General features: G+C 36.0%; 4 protein-coding genes across 7 annotated transcripts in view; 1 reads left to right on the top strand and 3 right to left on the bottom strand.

Moving 5' to 3' along the window:
- Positions 1-1818, bottom strand: part of LOC120460506 (uncharacterized) — a 19848-nt gene extending 18030 nt beyond the window's left edge. Inside the window, exons 1-2 of the mRNA XM_089132572.1 lie at positions 1713-1818; positions 788-1084 (exon numbers count right to left, since the gene is read on the bottom strand). Coding sequence (XP_088988698.1) covers positions 788-1084; positions 1713-1773 — 358 coding nt within the window. The 5' untranslated portion in view covers positions 1774-1818. The remainder of the gene's footprint in view (positions 1-787; positions 1085-1712) is intronic.
- Positions 1-15754, bottom strand: part of LOC148978782 (CD48 antigen-like) — a 19698-nt gene that overhangs the window by 3237 nt on the left and 707 nt on the right. Inside the window, exons 2-6 of one of the 4 annotated variants that reach the window (XR_016168954.1) lie at positions 15413-15709; positions 14813-15073; positions 14342-14371; positions 14085-14173; positions 13674-13764 (exon numbers count right to left, since the gene is read on the bottom strand). Coding sequence is in view for 2 of the 4 variants with exons in the window: in XM_089132571.1 (XP_088988697.1) it covers positions 14094-14173; positions 14342-14371; positions 14813-15073; positions 15413-15709 (668 nt within the window). In the remaining 2 variants the exon portion in view is untranslated. Of the gene's footprint in view, positions 1-13003; positions 13765-14084; positions 14174-14341; positions 14372-14812; positions 15074-15412; positions 15710-15754 lie in introns of those variants that run through there. The other 3 variants (XR_016168955.1, XM_089132571.1, XM_089132570.1) reach the window with 3 other exon arrangements.
- LOC120460507 (T-cell surface antigen CD2) lies at positions 4315-9989 on the bottom strand. Its single transcript, XM_039648315.2, has 4 exons — positions 9875-9989; positions 9016-9312; positions 8665-8904; positions 4315-4644 (listed from the first exon to the last, which is right to left on the bottom strand). The coding sequence occupies exons 1-4, from the start codon at positions 9930-9932 to the stop codon at positions 4463-4465; spliced, it is 777 nt and encodes a 258-aa protein (XP_039504249.2). The 5' UTR covers positions 9933-9989; the 3' UTR covers positions 4315-4462.
- The window catches only part of cd2 (CD2 molecule), a 20764-nt gene continuing 16109 nt past the window's right edge, over positions 11100-15754 (top strand). The window contains exon 1 of the mRNA XM_039648244.2: positions 11100-11223. The gene's annotated coding sequence lies outside the window, so the exon portion shown is untranslated. The remainder of the gene's footprint in view (positions 11224-15754) is intronic.

Raw genomic sequence — 15754 nt, 5'->3', positions numbered from 1 at the left:
TACATATGTGTGTGTACAGATTTGTGTGTAGAGATGTGTGTGTACATATGTGTGTGCATATGTGTGTGTGCATATGTGTGCGTGCAGATGTGTGTGTAGAGATGTGTGTGTACATATGTGTGTGCATATGTGTGTGTGCATATGTGTGCGTGCAGATGTGTGTGTAGAGATGTGTGTGTACATATGTGTGTGCATATGTGTGTGTGCATATGTGTGCGTGCAGATGTGTGTGTAGAGATGTGTGTGTACATATGTGTGTGCATATGTGTGCGTGCAGATGTGTGTGTACAGATGTGTGTGTGTACAGATGTGTGTGTACATATGTGTGCGTGCAGATGTGTGTGTACATGTGTGTGTGTGTGCATATGTGTGCGTGCAGATGTGTGTGTGTGTGTGTGTGTGTGTACATATGTGTGTGCATGTGTGTGTGTGCAGATGTGTGTGTGTGTGCAGATGTGTGTGTACATGTGTGTGTGTGTGTGTGTGTGTGTGTGTACATATGTGTGTACATGTGTGTGTGTGTGTGTGTGTGTGTGTGTGTGTGTGTGCAGATGTGTGTGTACGTGTGTGTGTGTGTGTGTGTGTGTGTGTGTGTGTGTGTACAGATGTGTGTGTGTGCAGATGTGTGTGTACAGATGTGTGTTTGGAGATTTGTGTGTGTACAGGTGTGTGTGTGTGTGTGTGTGAAATAAAATTGACAGATTTACTAGCTTTATTAGTAAAAATCATAATAACACTATGATATTTTTACAGTTATAATATAAATATATAATCAACATCCACTCGCCCATAACAGTCAAGCTGAATCTTTGTGTCTGCTCTGAACCGCTGAGGTCAATGGTATAAACTCCAGTGTGTTCGACTCTTAGATTAGTAATAGTGATTTGTCCAGTCGTTGTATTAAGAGTCGTGATGCCTTTGAATCTCGGATTCGGGATTGTAATTTCTTCTCCGTCTTCCCATTCAATCGCTTTAACAGTTGATCCAGGTGTTACGTGTTTCCATGTGATGCTGGTGACAGGACGAACAATTTTGTCTAGTTTAAAAGAAACTTGATCACCCACTGCTTTCTTCACCTCTTCACCTAATAATTAAAATATGAGAGAGTACGTTAGTCAACATTCAACACACAAACAGTAACAGAAAAATAAAAATTGAATGAGATCATAATACAAAAAACGTAAAAGCTTTACATTTAGACCTGTGCACTTTGCATTAGTATTTTTTAACCGAAGTAGTGACTCAATTTAATGTTGCATATCTATTTTTGGTTTCCTTTAAGCCCATTTCTGGTTTTGTATATATTATTCCACATAATCACACAAAGATTATCAATAAAGGCCACATTTGGTGGTAATATTTGTCTAGTCAAATAAAAAAGTACATTTTTTTTCTAAAATAAACTTTCATGGCTAAGCGTTTACAGAGGAAGTCAATACAAAACATTCAACGGTCACCATTCAACCCCAAAAACATCATATAACCATTCCAGTAACTCCGAAGCAGTTCAGTTAATCTAAAAAAACAAAAACAAAACAGTTCGCTTTTAGCTGTTGTGCTAGTTACTTAAAATAGTAATCTTATTACTTATCTTGCAACATTGTGTTACAAAATGGCTTCAGGGTCGACAAAAAAAAAGAGATGCTGCGCCATCTTCATAAAACATTATATATATATAAACTTCAAGTTCAAGAAGTTTAAACTTCACTTACCTGAAGTAGCTTCAGTGGTGATGAACACAACAATGGCGACCATCAAGCATTGATGTGACATTTTTATTAGACAAAGAAAGTACAATGCACTTCTATATTTAGCTCAGAATGTTCATCTTTACACGTCTGAGACAAGGTGTAAGAACAGAGAACTGAGGAAGTGCAAGAACAGAAACCACAAACATGCAGTATTGAGTTGATGTAATGTAGGACACACTTTTAAACTGCATGTTTTGATGTTCATACTTTCTTAAAGACACACACATCTCCATATGATTTGAAATTTCGTTTTAAAAATGTCTTAACAAATCTTATATTTGACTTAGGATTTTATTCAATTGAATTTTATCCGGGCCACGGAAGCGATGAGACAGGAATACAGGCTGATGAAGATTGTTGTGCCAAATGTTTATTGATAGGTTTAGGATTAGTTTTGGGTAGTTGGTTGGGATTAGGCAATCAGGTACTAACTAAATCCGGCACAACACCGGTGAGGAAGATGAAGACTCGAGGGTGGACTTAGGTGGGAACTGGATCCGCGCACCACAGATTGATCCGCTCCAGATCCGCTCCAGGCTCTGAGATGGACTGACCCGTATGCGTCGGTATACATTGGGTGTTATAAAAGAGCTAATTAGCCTTTCGCCGAGCCCCGCCCCCCTTAGTTACTGCTGCTACCTCCGTCAAACAAATGGTCAAACACGGGCAGCGCGACAGATTGCCATGACGGCAAATGGTATTCCCGTGCGTGTCAGTGACCTTTTTTGGAGCAATACCTCCGCGATATCAAGCAAGATCGAAGCAAAAGGGGTTACGGTATGCGGTGGAGGGATTTATTCCAAATATAAAATTAAGAAATGAATGAGACACGACAACTATTGATCCTAATGCTTACCAGTCTCAAGAAAAATCAGAAAAACCCCATGACCATACTAAGTTACCTCAAATGCAACCAGCACAGCCTTGAAGATTTTATAAACTGGTTCAGTGGCTAATTGTTTGGAGTTCGAAATATATAACTTGCGCTGCATATTTATTCATGTTGCCTCCGATACAGGAGTAGCTACACGTTCGCTTTAACAAGTAGGTTGTTCATTACCACAGCAACCGATTGCGTGTCATGCTCATGCTGAATGCGATTTTCGTGTTTAAAAAGTAACTAACGTTATGCATAAGAAACGGAAAGAGGCAGAGAACCATACGTTATTTAAGGTTATTTCTATTCGTTACGATAGCCTATTGATATATGAACTGATGTTGTCATGTAAGCTTCATGCTTTCCCCGTTGCGAACGTCCTCTAAACTGTAGTCTACGGTGCTGCACTGCTAATTTAGCTGACTGCTGCTAATTTTCCCAGAGAATATCATGGTATGTTAACAACAACCCTTTCGAAAATGTACAGTAAGTCCTTTGTGGATCCTTTTGATCTGCTTTCTCCGTGCTTCTTTGACTAATCTCAGTCGCACGCACGCTGCATTTAACTGGAATTGGGGCGTCCACGCTGTTTAATACATCTTAGGCACCGCTCGCGTTGTGTTTTGGGCTTTGGAAAGGGAAAAAACACAACTTCTCCAGACAATCTCTCGGGGTATCATGTGTCCGATTTACTAACGCCGTGGGCGCACCGCTTAATGTTTGACGGAACAGCTCACACAGTAACGGTTGCTATGATGTGTGATTGGACAATGGCCATTTTGTGGGAGGGGCCGGCGAAAGGTCAATTGCGATGAAGCAACTTTAATATTGTTTTAACGGTACTTTACAATAAGGTTTCATTAGTTAACTGCTTTGTTTAATATGATTAAGAATTAAGTCGCAAATCTTTATGAGAGATGTCATTAAAGAGCTCAGGGACAACATGTGCTGTTCGCGGTTGTATGTATAACCGGACTAAACTAATTCAGTGGATTAAATGTGAGTGATCCTGCCAACGACTGTAGTTTCCATCACCTCCCAAAAGACGACGAATCTGTGTACATATTCTATGAACTCTCTCAGCATGTGATTGGCTGTTCTCTACTGATGTTACACCTAAACTCAGGATCAAAGTTGACAGAATACCAAATGTGCCAGTTAATGTATTCAAGTAGCACATTCATTTATAATTTTGAGTAAACTCCAAAGCACAATGACTAAGTGTGTATTTTTTATTTTAATTGTTTGTCAGTTTGCACAACTGTCTGTCACCATGCCTTGATGAGTATTGATTATTAATAATATTGTTATAATACTCCCAACTAACTACTGCGGAGGGTAAAGGTACTGTTATTTCACCCTTTTTAATTTCGTTGAGGTTGAGTTCCCACATCGTTAGCTAGTTTGGATCGCTATAACTTGAATGACTGTCAACTGTTGAATGAACGAGTGTGAAGTATGTCAAATCGCGCTTTGTTTACTTCGAAATGGAAGATGTGCCCACTTTTGACGCAAGGCCTCATGGGGCGTAGGAAACTTGTTAACTTCTTAAACTTCACGTTTGTGAAGCTTAATGCTTCATGTGTGGCATGTTTATTTTATAAATCACTTTCTCAATAAATGATTTGCAACAACAATTAAAGTGTCTTTTTTTCTATAAACCAATTTCTCAATAAATGGTTACAATGCATATTACAAGTGTCCTTTATTATATAACACATTTTAATAAATTGTTTTTATTAATTTCTGGTGTCTTTATAAAAACACTTTCTTAATATGAAGTTACAACTGTGGTTATATAACACATAAGTACTGCATACATAAAAAGGCATAATTATAATTTAAAAATTGCACATTCCACAACAGTACAGTTATACCGTTCCTGACATCTTTTACACACACAGATGATGAGAACACAGATCAGCAGAAGCAGAAGGGCTCCCAGGCCGGCTTGGATGCCCACCATGGCCCAGAAATCAAAACCAAAGAGTTTACCACCTGGACCAAAACCTGAACCTGTAAGACACAACCACATGAAATCAATAACAGACAAGTGGATCATTATAAAACATCTGTTTTAAGCTGCAAAAAAATCCTACAATCTGCATCAGGCGCAATACTGATCCAACTTTATTTCACGAGGGGCGGGGGTCAAATGTTTGGACAGACTTCACTGAATTTGCTCTTAATTACAAAAAACGTATAATTAGTTTTGGTGAATATAGTTGTGTAGGCTAAATGTATACTGTGATGGATTTTTTAATTAATCATAACTAACATTTTTCTTGCAGGATTAACATTTAGATGCTTTTGAAAAATATATAGGCTTATCTCCAAAGCTTGGCCCAAAGTGAATCTAACAAAAGGAGAAAAGAAACAGATGTCTAAAATGCACTAGCCTATACGAATGACATTGAGTAACAAAGTGAAGTAATCAAGAAATCCAGTTCCCTTTCGAGGGAACTCGCGATGCGTCAACAACGCTTTGGGAACGTTTCCAGCGTGAGCACGTCGGTCAACTAACGCAGTGTTTCCCAACCCTGTTCCTGGCGGCACACAAACACTGCGTGTTTTCTTTGTCTCCCTAATCAAACACACCCGATTCAACTCATCAGCTCATTAACCCACCTGATTATGAGCTGATGGGTTGAGTCAGGTGTGTTTGATAAGGGTTACAAAGAATACACGCAGTGTTGGTGTGCCGCCATGGAACAGGGTATTCCGGACACTTTGTACTGTAAAATGTCCTTTAAGATATCAACCCGCTGAAAGATAAACCTGATTGCTCGTCTGTCTCTGGGGACACGCCTTCCACACGTTTCAAAGTTTGTTTGACACATTTTGAGCTAATCATATTAGAAAAATCTTGAAAAAAACTGCCGGGAGACGCAGTGTCCAGATTATGGACAGCTGAAAATTTCTACTCACTGTGTTTCGGACAGTCATTTCTAATATAAAACGCATACATTTTAACAACTAGGCCTATAAGTTGTTAAAGTAATCATATTAATCTTCTTAACTTTGTTGTATAAGTGTATACACTCTTTTAATCGACAATTGCTCATTTGAGCATTATATTTTAAAGTTATATTTAAGAATTTTAAATATTATTATTTTTTTAATCCCTTAAAGTACAAATATTTGCATATTGTAACTCATAATTATTTTATAAAACCATAAGAATGTTTTTTTTCGTCATTTTCTGGTGGGTGAGCCGTTTTCTATTGAGGTATATGGACTATGTGCACGTTAGCATATGCTAGTTCCGGCTGCGAAACCGATATGGGGTGTCTAGTTTCCGGTAGCCTGATGGACGACGTAGAGGATGTATGTTTCTCCAGATGTCTTGAACATTTGCCGAATATTACAGTCGATTATGTTCATCGACTGGCTAATGATTTTCCTCCAGCTCCCCAGAGCAAGAGAGAAGGGGTTTAAATATTACATTTCTCAGTATTTGCATCATTTTGAAGGGAACGTTAAGTCACAACAACATCCATGCTCAGACTGATCTCATGAAATTGCGTATGTATGACACGTATCACGTATTTTTGGCATGCTATCAACATGCATAATCTCTTTTCAGCGTGTTTATGAATACCGTTGACTTAACGTTATTATTGTATATATATATATATATATATATATATATATATATATATGAAGAGTTCAGATGCAAAAGCCTCTAAATGCCATTTGAAATTTTCTTCTTTAATGATGATTTTTATCAAACTTGTATATTTAAGTTCAGTAATTTCACTTAAATGGCAATGATAATTACCTATTAATTGTTATTTAAGTGAAATTACTGAACTTAAATATACAAGTTTGATAAAAATCATCATTAAAGATGAAAATTTCAAATGGCATTTAGAGGCTTTTGCATCTGAACTCTTCATATATATATATATATATATATTATACACAGTGTATATATATATATATATATATATATATATATATATATATATAGCATATGACCTACCTCAACCCCAACCTACCCATCACTCCTACCATCCTAGGAAAAAATAAATATCGCTCCCCAGATGTAGATCTACATTTTGTTTTGTTTCGCTCGGACATTTGACGGCGTGTACATACGCGGTACACGTGGAATCACTCGGACATATATATATATATTATATATATATAACATATATATGTTGCCATGCTACGTGCTCAAGCTATGCGATTTGGTAACTGTTCTCTCGAAATCATGCGTTAGAAAGTGCATTTTCCAGAACAGTTTGTGTTGGCCATTGTTTTGTTTATGATGTTCAGAGGCTATGTTGTTGAAAACCACTATCGTCATATAGATCAGTGTTGACAACCACTATAACGTTACATGTCATACAGGGAGTAAAGGTATCCGACGTTGGTTCGTTCGTTATCAAGTTAGGCTGTTTAACACATATTAGGCTGTTCACACATATTTCTAAACAGGTCTCCCTTGCAAAATAGGTTCTAAACCCAGGGGCTTCTCCTGGTTAAAGGGTATAATATAATAGATAATTAGTAGCCTAAAAACTTCCTTCTAGTTGTCATGGATACGCAACGCTCCACTCTGTAAAGCGACTGCTTGGGTGCGGTGACAAAATGTGAAATATCGTTTACTTTTCACAATGCAGCAGCGCCTGGCTCCACCCAAATATGAGTGAAAACTGTGTTGGTTGACTTGACAATGAACAAACGAACATAATTTTAGACAAATAAATTTAGATAGCTAAGCTTTAGATAGCCGGTCCACTGATGTAGGATGTAAACAACGGCAACCGGAACCGAAGTACCCAACATCCGCCCTCAAGGCGGAAGTTAGCATTTTTCTCGTGCACATAGTCAATTATCCCCTCGTCCATATGTCCTTCCGGAAAACCTTCCCCTCGTCATTTTCTGAACAGTCAATGGTGTACGTTAGAAACTCGCGTTGATTTCTATAAAACGACTGGCTCTGGAAGCATAAGGTTGGTCGGAATCGAAAGAGGAGGAGGCAAAGATGACACGGATGTATGCCGTGACCTGAAAGTATTTATTTATATAATTTGTGAAAAAAGGTCAAGTGTCCGGAATACCGTTTTTTCCGGAATACAGTGAGTCTATGTTAGTCCAATGGGAAAAATGATCGTCACGGGCGGGTGACATCATGACAAGGAAATAATATAATATAAAATAATATAATATAAAATAATAATATAAAAGAGCATCTGGTGCAAATCGGTATTAGCTTCTGTTGCCTTATCAAGTGATCTGTGTTTCTCTGTCTGCTATATTTACTGTTGTCTGTGATATATATATATAGGCTATATATTGGGAATTATGGCGAAACAACTATATATATACAAACTCTGTGCTTCTCCCTGCCTGCGCTATTTAACGGGTGGTTTAAAACCTTATCTGGGTTGTATTTTCTCTCACTTTGCATCTTTTTCCTTGTGAAGACCAGGGCTGCCAACTCTCACGCTTTCAACGTGAGACTCTCACGCCACAACCCCGATTTCTCACGCTGAAGTGTCAACCCGGTCGGTTAAATGCCTGAAAGATGAGTTAATTTATCAATCTACCTGTTGAGCCACTCGTGATCGCCTAGTTTTACCGCAAAGTTAAAATATCCTGTAATCCAGAGTGAGCATGCATGCGAGACAGATGTTGAGCTCCTAACCGCGTCACGTGCACAATGGCAGAGAGGTGAGCGGGAAACCTTGCGTGTGGAGCCAAACCCTAAACTAAAAAAGTTGTGATAGCTAATTGTGAATTAGACTTATTTACTGTCATAGATTCACGATTGTAGGTCAGCAGCAAAAACAGGAAACGGCCCAAAAAACAGTTCATATATAGGCCTACTTTATGGAACAACAGTGAAACCGCGAAAAGTCACACACACAGTTTACAGACACTCTTATTTTTAACATCAGTATTTAATTTAGATGTTTTATCTTGTCTTAGAGACAACACACACATTTATTTAATTATTTTAAAAGATAAAGTAAAGCATAAAATCGGAACATTAAGAATGAAAAGCATGAAATAAGAAATACTTACATGATATTGGGGTACTCTCACTTTTTTCTTTGCTGACAGGATTGTGTGCCTCGCATGAGTACAGTTTATACTCCTGTAATTGAGTAAATGACAAGAACATTTGAGGGTTTGTCTCATTCTGGATCTTTTTGTCTTCTTTATACCAGGATACAGTCAGATCTTTTCTGTTTCCGATGTCACAGGAGAGAGTCGCGTTCCCATCTTTGCATTTGGGTATCACAGTGGGTTTAGGGGCCTTTTCTGTTTCAGAAACATGGAGGTTATTTACTATACTGTCACTAATATAGAAATACACAGTCTGATTTTGTTATTATTGTTGTGTTGGAAGGGTGGAAATATTTGTCATCTTACCATATACTTTAATTTCCATTTCTCGTTTACCAATCTCTGTACCAACAGCATTAAATTCAGTGACTGTATATTTGCCCGTGTCCTTCAGACTAACATTTAATAATCTTAATGATCCATCTTCTTCCATAGATACACCTTCATACTTTTTTTTGACATTCTCATCTTTCCAGCGAAGAATGTCACCGTTTATGCTGTGGACCCATTTTATCTCAGGAGGTTTCTCTTTGTTTCTTGATGTCCGCTTAATGATGCAGGACGTTCCCACTAGTAGATCTTTTCCACATGTCTCTGTTGAGACTATAATAAATTAAATCATATTAGTATTTAATAAAACTCAACAGGGTTCAACTGCTCATATGTGTTTCACTATGATCAAAAAGCATAAAAACAGAGAATGAATAATTCTCAGGGTGAGTTTCTTTTTTAAAGTCAATTTCGGTTCAGACACTAACTTTAGACAACACAAAAAATGCCAATAAAAAATCTTTATTGTAAGATTATAATTTGACTACATATAAACGACTTTCTGTGAGTGTCTTCTATTAAAGGCCGAAACGAACAAAAAATGACAGTAAAAGTATTTGTTCAAGTGGTCACTTTAAATAAAAGTGAATGTGTTGCACTTAAAAATGGCTTTAACTACATGTTTTATGACAATTTAGATAATATGATTTATAATATTGAGTATACAGTATGCATGAAAACAAATATTAATATGGATTAGCCTACTATTCTTAATCCTTCCAGAATCTTTATCCTTTGATCGTGACTTTTGATCTCAACTACACAATAAATAAGAGAAACGGCTTCTTCACTTCAGTCTATTAACATATCTATACAAAACAAAATCAGAACCTACCAGAGAGTGCAGCGAAGCCACAGAGGAACAAAATTAAGAGATTGTATTTGCAGTTCATTGCTCTTCTGAACACAGTAAATGATCCAGAACCTTTCTCACAATCAAACCAAATCAACTGGAGGAAATCCAAGAGTATCAGGCAGCAGAACCGCAGTTTCAGAACCACAGCCGCTGGGCGGGGCTTCATGTTGTTTTGATAAATAAGATAAAAAAATAATAATAGATTTTGATAGGATCTATGTCTACAATATTTAACATTTTTTTTTAATTACCACGTTCATAAACTGTGTTTATCTGCTAAAAATATTGAATCACATTTTTCACATTTTTTTTTTTTTTTTTTTGCATTCGTCAAAATATATTACTCATGTTGTTTCATTGGGGGGCTCTTTCTGCATAAATGGCATGTTAAGAGTCAACTCTTTTGTGTTTTAAGATGATTTGTTTGTTATTTGCATGTCATTTTATTATGAGCCATTTAAATACGTTTTAAATATTTTTTAATTATCCGATTTGTTTTCATACAGACACGTTTCACTTTTTCAGACTTTGTATTAAATGGTTATTTTTACTTGACATAGGCTACGTCACAAAGGCCTACTCGCTGTTTAGGCTATTATTTGTATCATCATGAATGAACATGAAGGAAATAATATCAAATATAGAGTCAAATTGGAAACAAGTAACAACATGTTACATTTGTAGGCTATATTTGTGTCATTTAAACTACAGTGCGTGTATTCATTAACATAAAATCTTCTCATACTCTGTCGTTAGGACTTTTATTTGTAACAACATAAACAAATCACAAATTTTTTCAAAATTTAGGCCATCAAATGGGAAACACTTTACAACATGTTACACATTTATTAATATTATTTGAAATAATAAAGGTGTATATTTGTAGCCTAAATCCTTGAAGTATAAACTACTGTTTGTATCCATTCATTGACATTAAGCATGATCAATAGGCTATTTTTTTTTAAATTTTGCTCAACAACATATCATGAATGAAAAATTAAGTATTCTTATAAATATTGTAGACATGAATACGATCAAAAAACAATTTAAAACAGCTTATATTTAAAAATAATATGTATGTATATATATATATAGACCAACTCAGAGCCTATGACTGTTAAGCCCCGCCCCTCACGTCCGGTTCTGTGGATGAAGTGGTTCGGTGCGGTTTTGTCTCGAGGAAACAGAAAGAATTTCCTGTCTGCGACCTGATCGAGAATTGGTGGTAATGCTGACCGAATCATAAGCGGTCAGTTAAAGGGATAGTTCGCCCAAAAATGAAAACGTTGTCATCATTTACTCAGCCTGATGTTGTTCCATCCAAACCAGTAAGTTTCTCTGTTCTGTTAAAGGGGGGGTTGACTGCTTTTTTTCTTTGCATGATTGTATTAATGGGGGTGCAATATAACATGTATTCGTGGTTTTTCTTTTTTAAAAAGTCAAATTTTTTATAAACTTCATCTTTATTGTCACGAGCGGTTGACTTCCTGAGTCTATGAAACCACTCCCTCAGAAACGGTCAGTGGGCTCAGATTGGTTAGTTTGGCCCGGTGTGTTGTGATTGGCTAAACTAAGTAGTGCGCGTTGTCCGGCATAGATATATATATACACTAGACTTCACCTTGGATACGGCAGTTCATTGGAACGAATGCGTCAATAGAGCCGCCATCTTGAAACAGGGGAGCCCCTCCATCAGCGTCAATGTAGTAGACACAGGTCTAACGCAAATAAAATCACCACAAATCATCATGAATGCGATTTTCTTGTTTTTTTTTGTTTGTTACAACGGTCAGACATGTATTTATCATTGATTCCAGAAAGAAATTTAAAAAAAAATTTTTTTTTTAATTTTTTGTAAAACATTCTTCCTAGTTCAGATTTCATCCGTGAACTTCATACGCTGCACAAAAGTCCGCCACCATCAATGAATTCGAAGTAAAGGCAAAGATAGCAGCGTTACCTAGCTACTTCCTATGACAAGACCCCTGTTCCAAGATGGCGGCGGTTTTGACGCATGCTTAGAACCCCCAGGTGAAGTCTAGTGTATATGTCTATGGTTGTCCGGATACTAAAAGACGCCCATTATCTTTACGGGCGAAACATGCATGTCATGAGCTCCGGTGTAGTGCATATATCGACCCCCGCCAAATTATTACCCCCCTAGTATTGGTAGGTTTAGGATTAGTTGTGGGGGTGGGGTTTATTTTTATTTATTTATCTATACTTTATTTTACCAGGATAGTCCAATTGAGATAAAAATCTCTTCTTCCAGGGAGTCCTGGCCAAAATGGCAGCACAAAAAAGTTTCACATATACAGACATAAAACTCAATCTTGCATACAATTTTACCCAGCGCTCATAGAATAAACAAAAGTTACTTTACAAAACATGCACACGTTTCCTTTAAATTGGTCAATAATAGATTTTTAAAGATGTTTAAAGGCGGGAGAGTTTTTATTAATATTATACTCTGCAGCTCATTCCATAACCAAGGGGCATAGAAAGAAAAAGCAGTTTTACCAAGCTCTGAACGTACTCTAGGAACCTTTAAAAGCAGTTTTTCACTAGATCTAGTCTTATAATTATAAATGCAGTAAGATAATAAACGACATATAAAAATTGGGATTAGGCAATCAGGTACTGAATTCAACGAGGGGGGTAATAATTTGGCAGGGGGTCGAAATTAGGCACAACACCTGTTCATGAATCGAGACATTGGTGTCGGGTCTTTCTCCATCGGTTTGGTGTTTTTTGGGTTCAGCATTTACAGTACTGCTCAACTGCTGCCATCTTGTGTATATTTATGGCAAGTGTTTGACATCAGTGTCTGGCACAAGTGTGTATCCAGCAAGATGACTAAACCTGCATGAGACGTAACTAAAGCGCACTGCATAAACTACTGTAATAACACAAATGAACTATCTGGTGCTGGATCTTTTTTGCCCAAACATTCATTTTAGAGTGAATATTTGGGGTGTATTATTTATAATATCTGACTTACAGAAGGATATCCTGATGCCAATATTTTTATATATTGCAAATATGTAATTCAATTATGAAAACAAAACTGTAATAGATACAATTTGAAATTGACAGACTGTATTCACATTTCACATTCGACGGGATTTTATTCAAAGTGATTTACAGTACATTCAATGTTTACAATAAACCTGCATTAAACTATTCACAAGTTCAAAACTATAACCCTATGATTTAATGGCTAAATAAAATAGAATAAATTCTCTACTTTCAACCACAAAAGAAAAATAATGCAGAAAATGGATTGTAAAATAGTGTGAAATTTATAATTTAATTATTTATTAGGATAAACCCCTTGAGATGCGCCATCTTGTTTTTGAATGGGTCCTAAAATACATCACAACCATCACAAAAGAACAATAATTAAAAAAAAAATACAATTATACGTTTGTTAATATACAGACAGACATATTAAAGCAAACAAACACAAATACAGAGCAACGACAACAGTAATTACAACAAATATAAAGAATTTTACAAACATTAGACGGTCAAACTGACCAAAAATACTTATTAAATCGATAGTGTGGATCACAAAATAATACATTCATTGTCATGTATTTAAAAAAAAAATGATTTTCCAAACAATACCAATTTTTAGAGGCTATTTATTTCTACACAATCACACCTGCAAAACTCTCAAGTTGGTGACCATAAGTAATAAATAAATTTAAGAGTACATTGATATATTCATAACCTGAGGATGTTCCCACACCCAGCAGACGGAAAGAGCAACAGTGAAAGTTGAGAAACGGCCAATTCTGAAGCACAGACGGGTCAAGTTGATCCATTAGTGTGTGGCATCTATAACACACACACAGATGCTGTTTCTGAGGGGAAACAAGTGTTTTATTTACATTATAAAACATATAGTTCTGATTTTCCACAAAAAAACAACAACAACTAAATAAGATCAATCTTGCGTCTCCCACATAAACGGAGGCGTCTTAAAGCTATATAACAAATCAGGAGGCTGTTACAATTTAAAGTCAATATAAATATTTATTAATACATTTATTAATACAGATGTACTGTGAATAATTCATGAGTTTATATCTATGGTCATAGATTCACATATATAGAGCAAATTATAAGAAAAGATGATAGAATGGAAACATATTTGTATATTTTTAAAATATTTAGCACATACCATGAAAAGCTATGACAGGAAAAGGGTTATAATCATAACCATCGTGACCGAAGGAATGACAGCAGACACGGCACATCCTTTGTTTGTTTCTAAAGTGGGGAAAATATGTTATAAAACCAATTCCTGGAACACATATTTATAGGATCATATAGTAAGTTTATTAAATAATTACTGATTCATGACATAGTCTAAAGAAAAACATGTATATTCATCGTTACTTTAGGATTTATGTGGTTAATATCCCTCTAGTGTCTCACCTTTAAGCGGATCAGGTTTAAGGACCGGCACTGTGATCGGGAAAGAAACAATAGTGTTGACTGATTCATTTGCACATGGTTATTGTATAAAAGTATAGTAAAAAAAAACAAAAAAAAAAACACATTTATTTTCACCACAAGGGGTCTAATTAGGTTATTAAATTGCATCTTAATAAAAGCATAAGTACATATGAACCTCGAAAAATTAGAATATTGTGCAAAAGTTATAATTTTGATGATTATGTCTACAGCTTGTGCAAGATGATGTCTTACAATCCCAAATTAAAAATCTCAGAAAATTACATTTTAATTACAATTACAATCAATTAAAAAAAAAGATTTCAGCCCTCTGAAAAGTATAATCATGCACATTTGAATTACTGAAATACATCTTTTGCACGGTATTGTACTTTTTCGAGTCTCACCTGTAAATTCTTCTGGCATACAAGTTGTGTTTAGTGTCCATCTCACCTTCAAACAGATTTCTCTCATAGACCGGATCACTGGTCTCCTCACTGACTGCGTTCTTGAGTGAACACGTGTAGGAGATTGATTGATTTCCTGTTTTTGTGACATTAATGGACTCTCCTTTCGGTGTGTGCGCTGAACCCGTCAGTGTTTCTCCAGCAGAATTCTTCCAAATGATTGTTTCATTGTACTCGCATATTAAATCCACAACATCAGATTTAGTAGTCCTCTTCTCTATTTTAATCACAGGTTTGGGGACCCGTTCTGTGAAAGAAACAATAAAACAAATATGGACATTCAGTCTATAAAGTAACATAATTAAATCAAACACAACTTCACTAGCACTGCAAAAATACGTGACAGTAGTACAATGAAGGTATTAGAGATTAAATCCAAACTTAGTACAAAGTATACTATAACACTACAGTGGTTTTGGACATGTGGTGTTCTTGAAAGTACCACGGTATTAATCAAAGTATTACAATCTGATTTCATTATTTTACAATTACACCGTTTTTTTGTTTTCCTGTATGTGGGGATAAGTAAAAACAACCATAATAATAATATTAATATTAATGAATGTAATAATCAGCAGTCACTCACCCATAACAGTCAAGGTGAATATTTGTGTCTGCTCTTTACCGCTGACGTCGATGGTATAAACTCCAGAATGTTCAACTCTTAGATTAGTAATATTGATTTGTCCAGTCACTATATTAAGAGTCGTGATGTCTTTGAATCTCGGATTCGGGATTGTAATTCCTTCACCGTCTTCCCATTCAATCGCTTTAACAGTTAATCCAGGTGTTACGTGTTTCCATGTGAAGCTGGTGACAGGAGAACCAATGTTGTCTAGTTTAAAAGAAACTTGATCACCCACTGCTTTCTTCACCTCTTCACCTAAAAATCAAAATACGAGAGTTAGTCAACATTCAACAAACAAAT

The sequence above is a fragment of the Pimephales promelas genome, chromosome 6 (assembly GCF_988280905.1).
Source record: "Pimephales promelas chromosome 6, fPimPro1.hap1.1, whole genome shotgun sequence".
Classification (NCBI taxonomy): domain Eukaryota; kingdom Metazoa; phylum Chordata; class Actinopteri; order Cypriniformes; family Leuciscidae; genus Pimephales; species Pimephales promelas.
The sequence above is the reverse complement of the archived record's forward strand: the minus strand, read 5'-3'. Positions and strand labels throughout refer to the sequence as shown.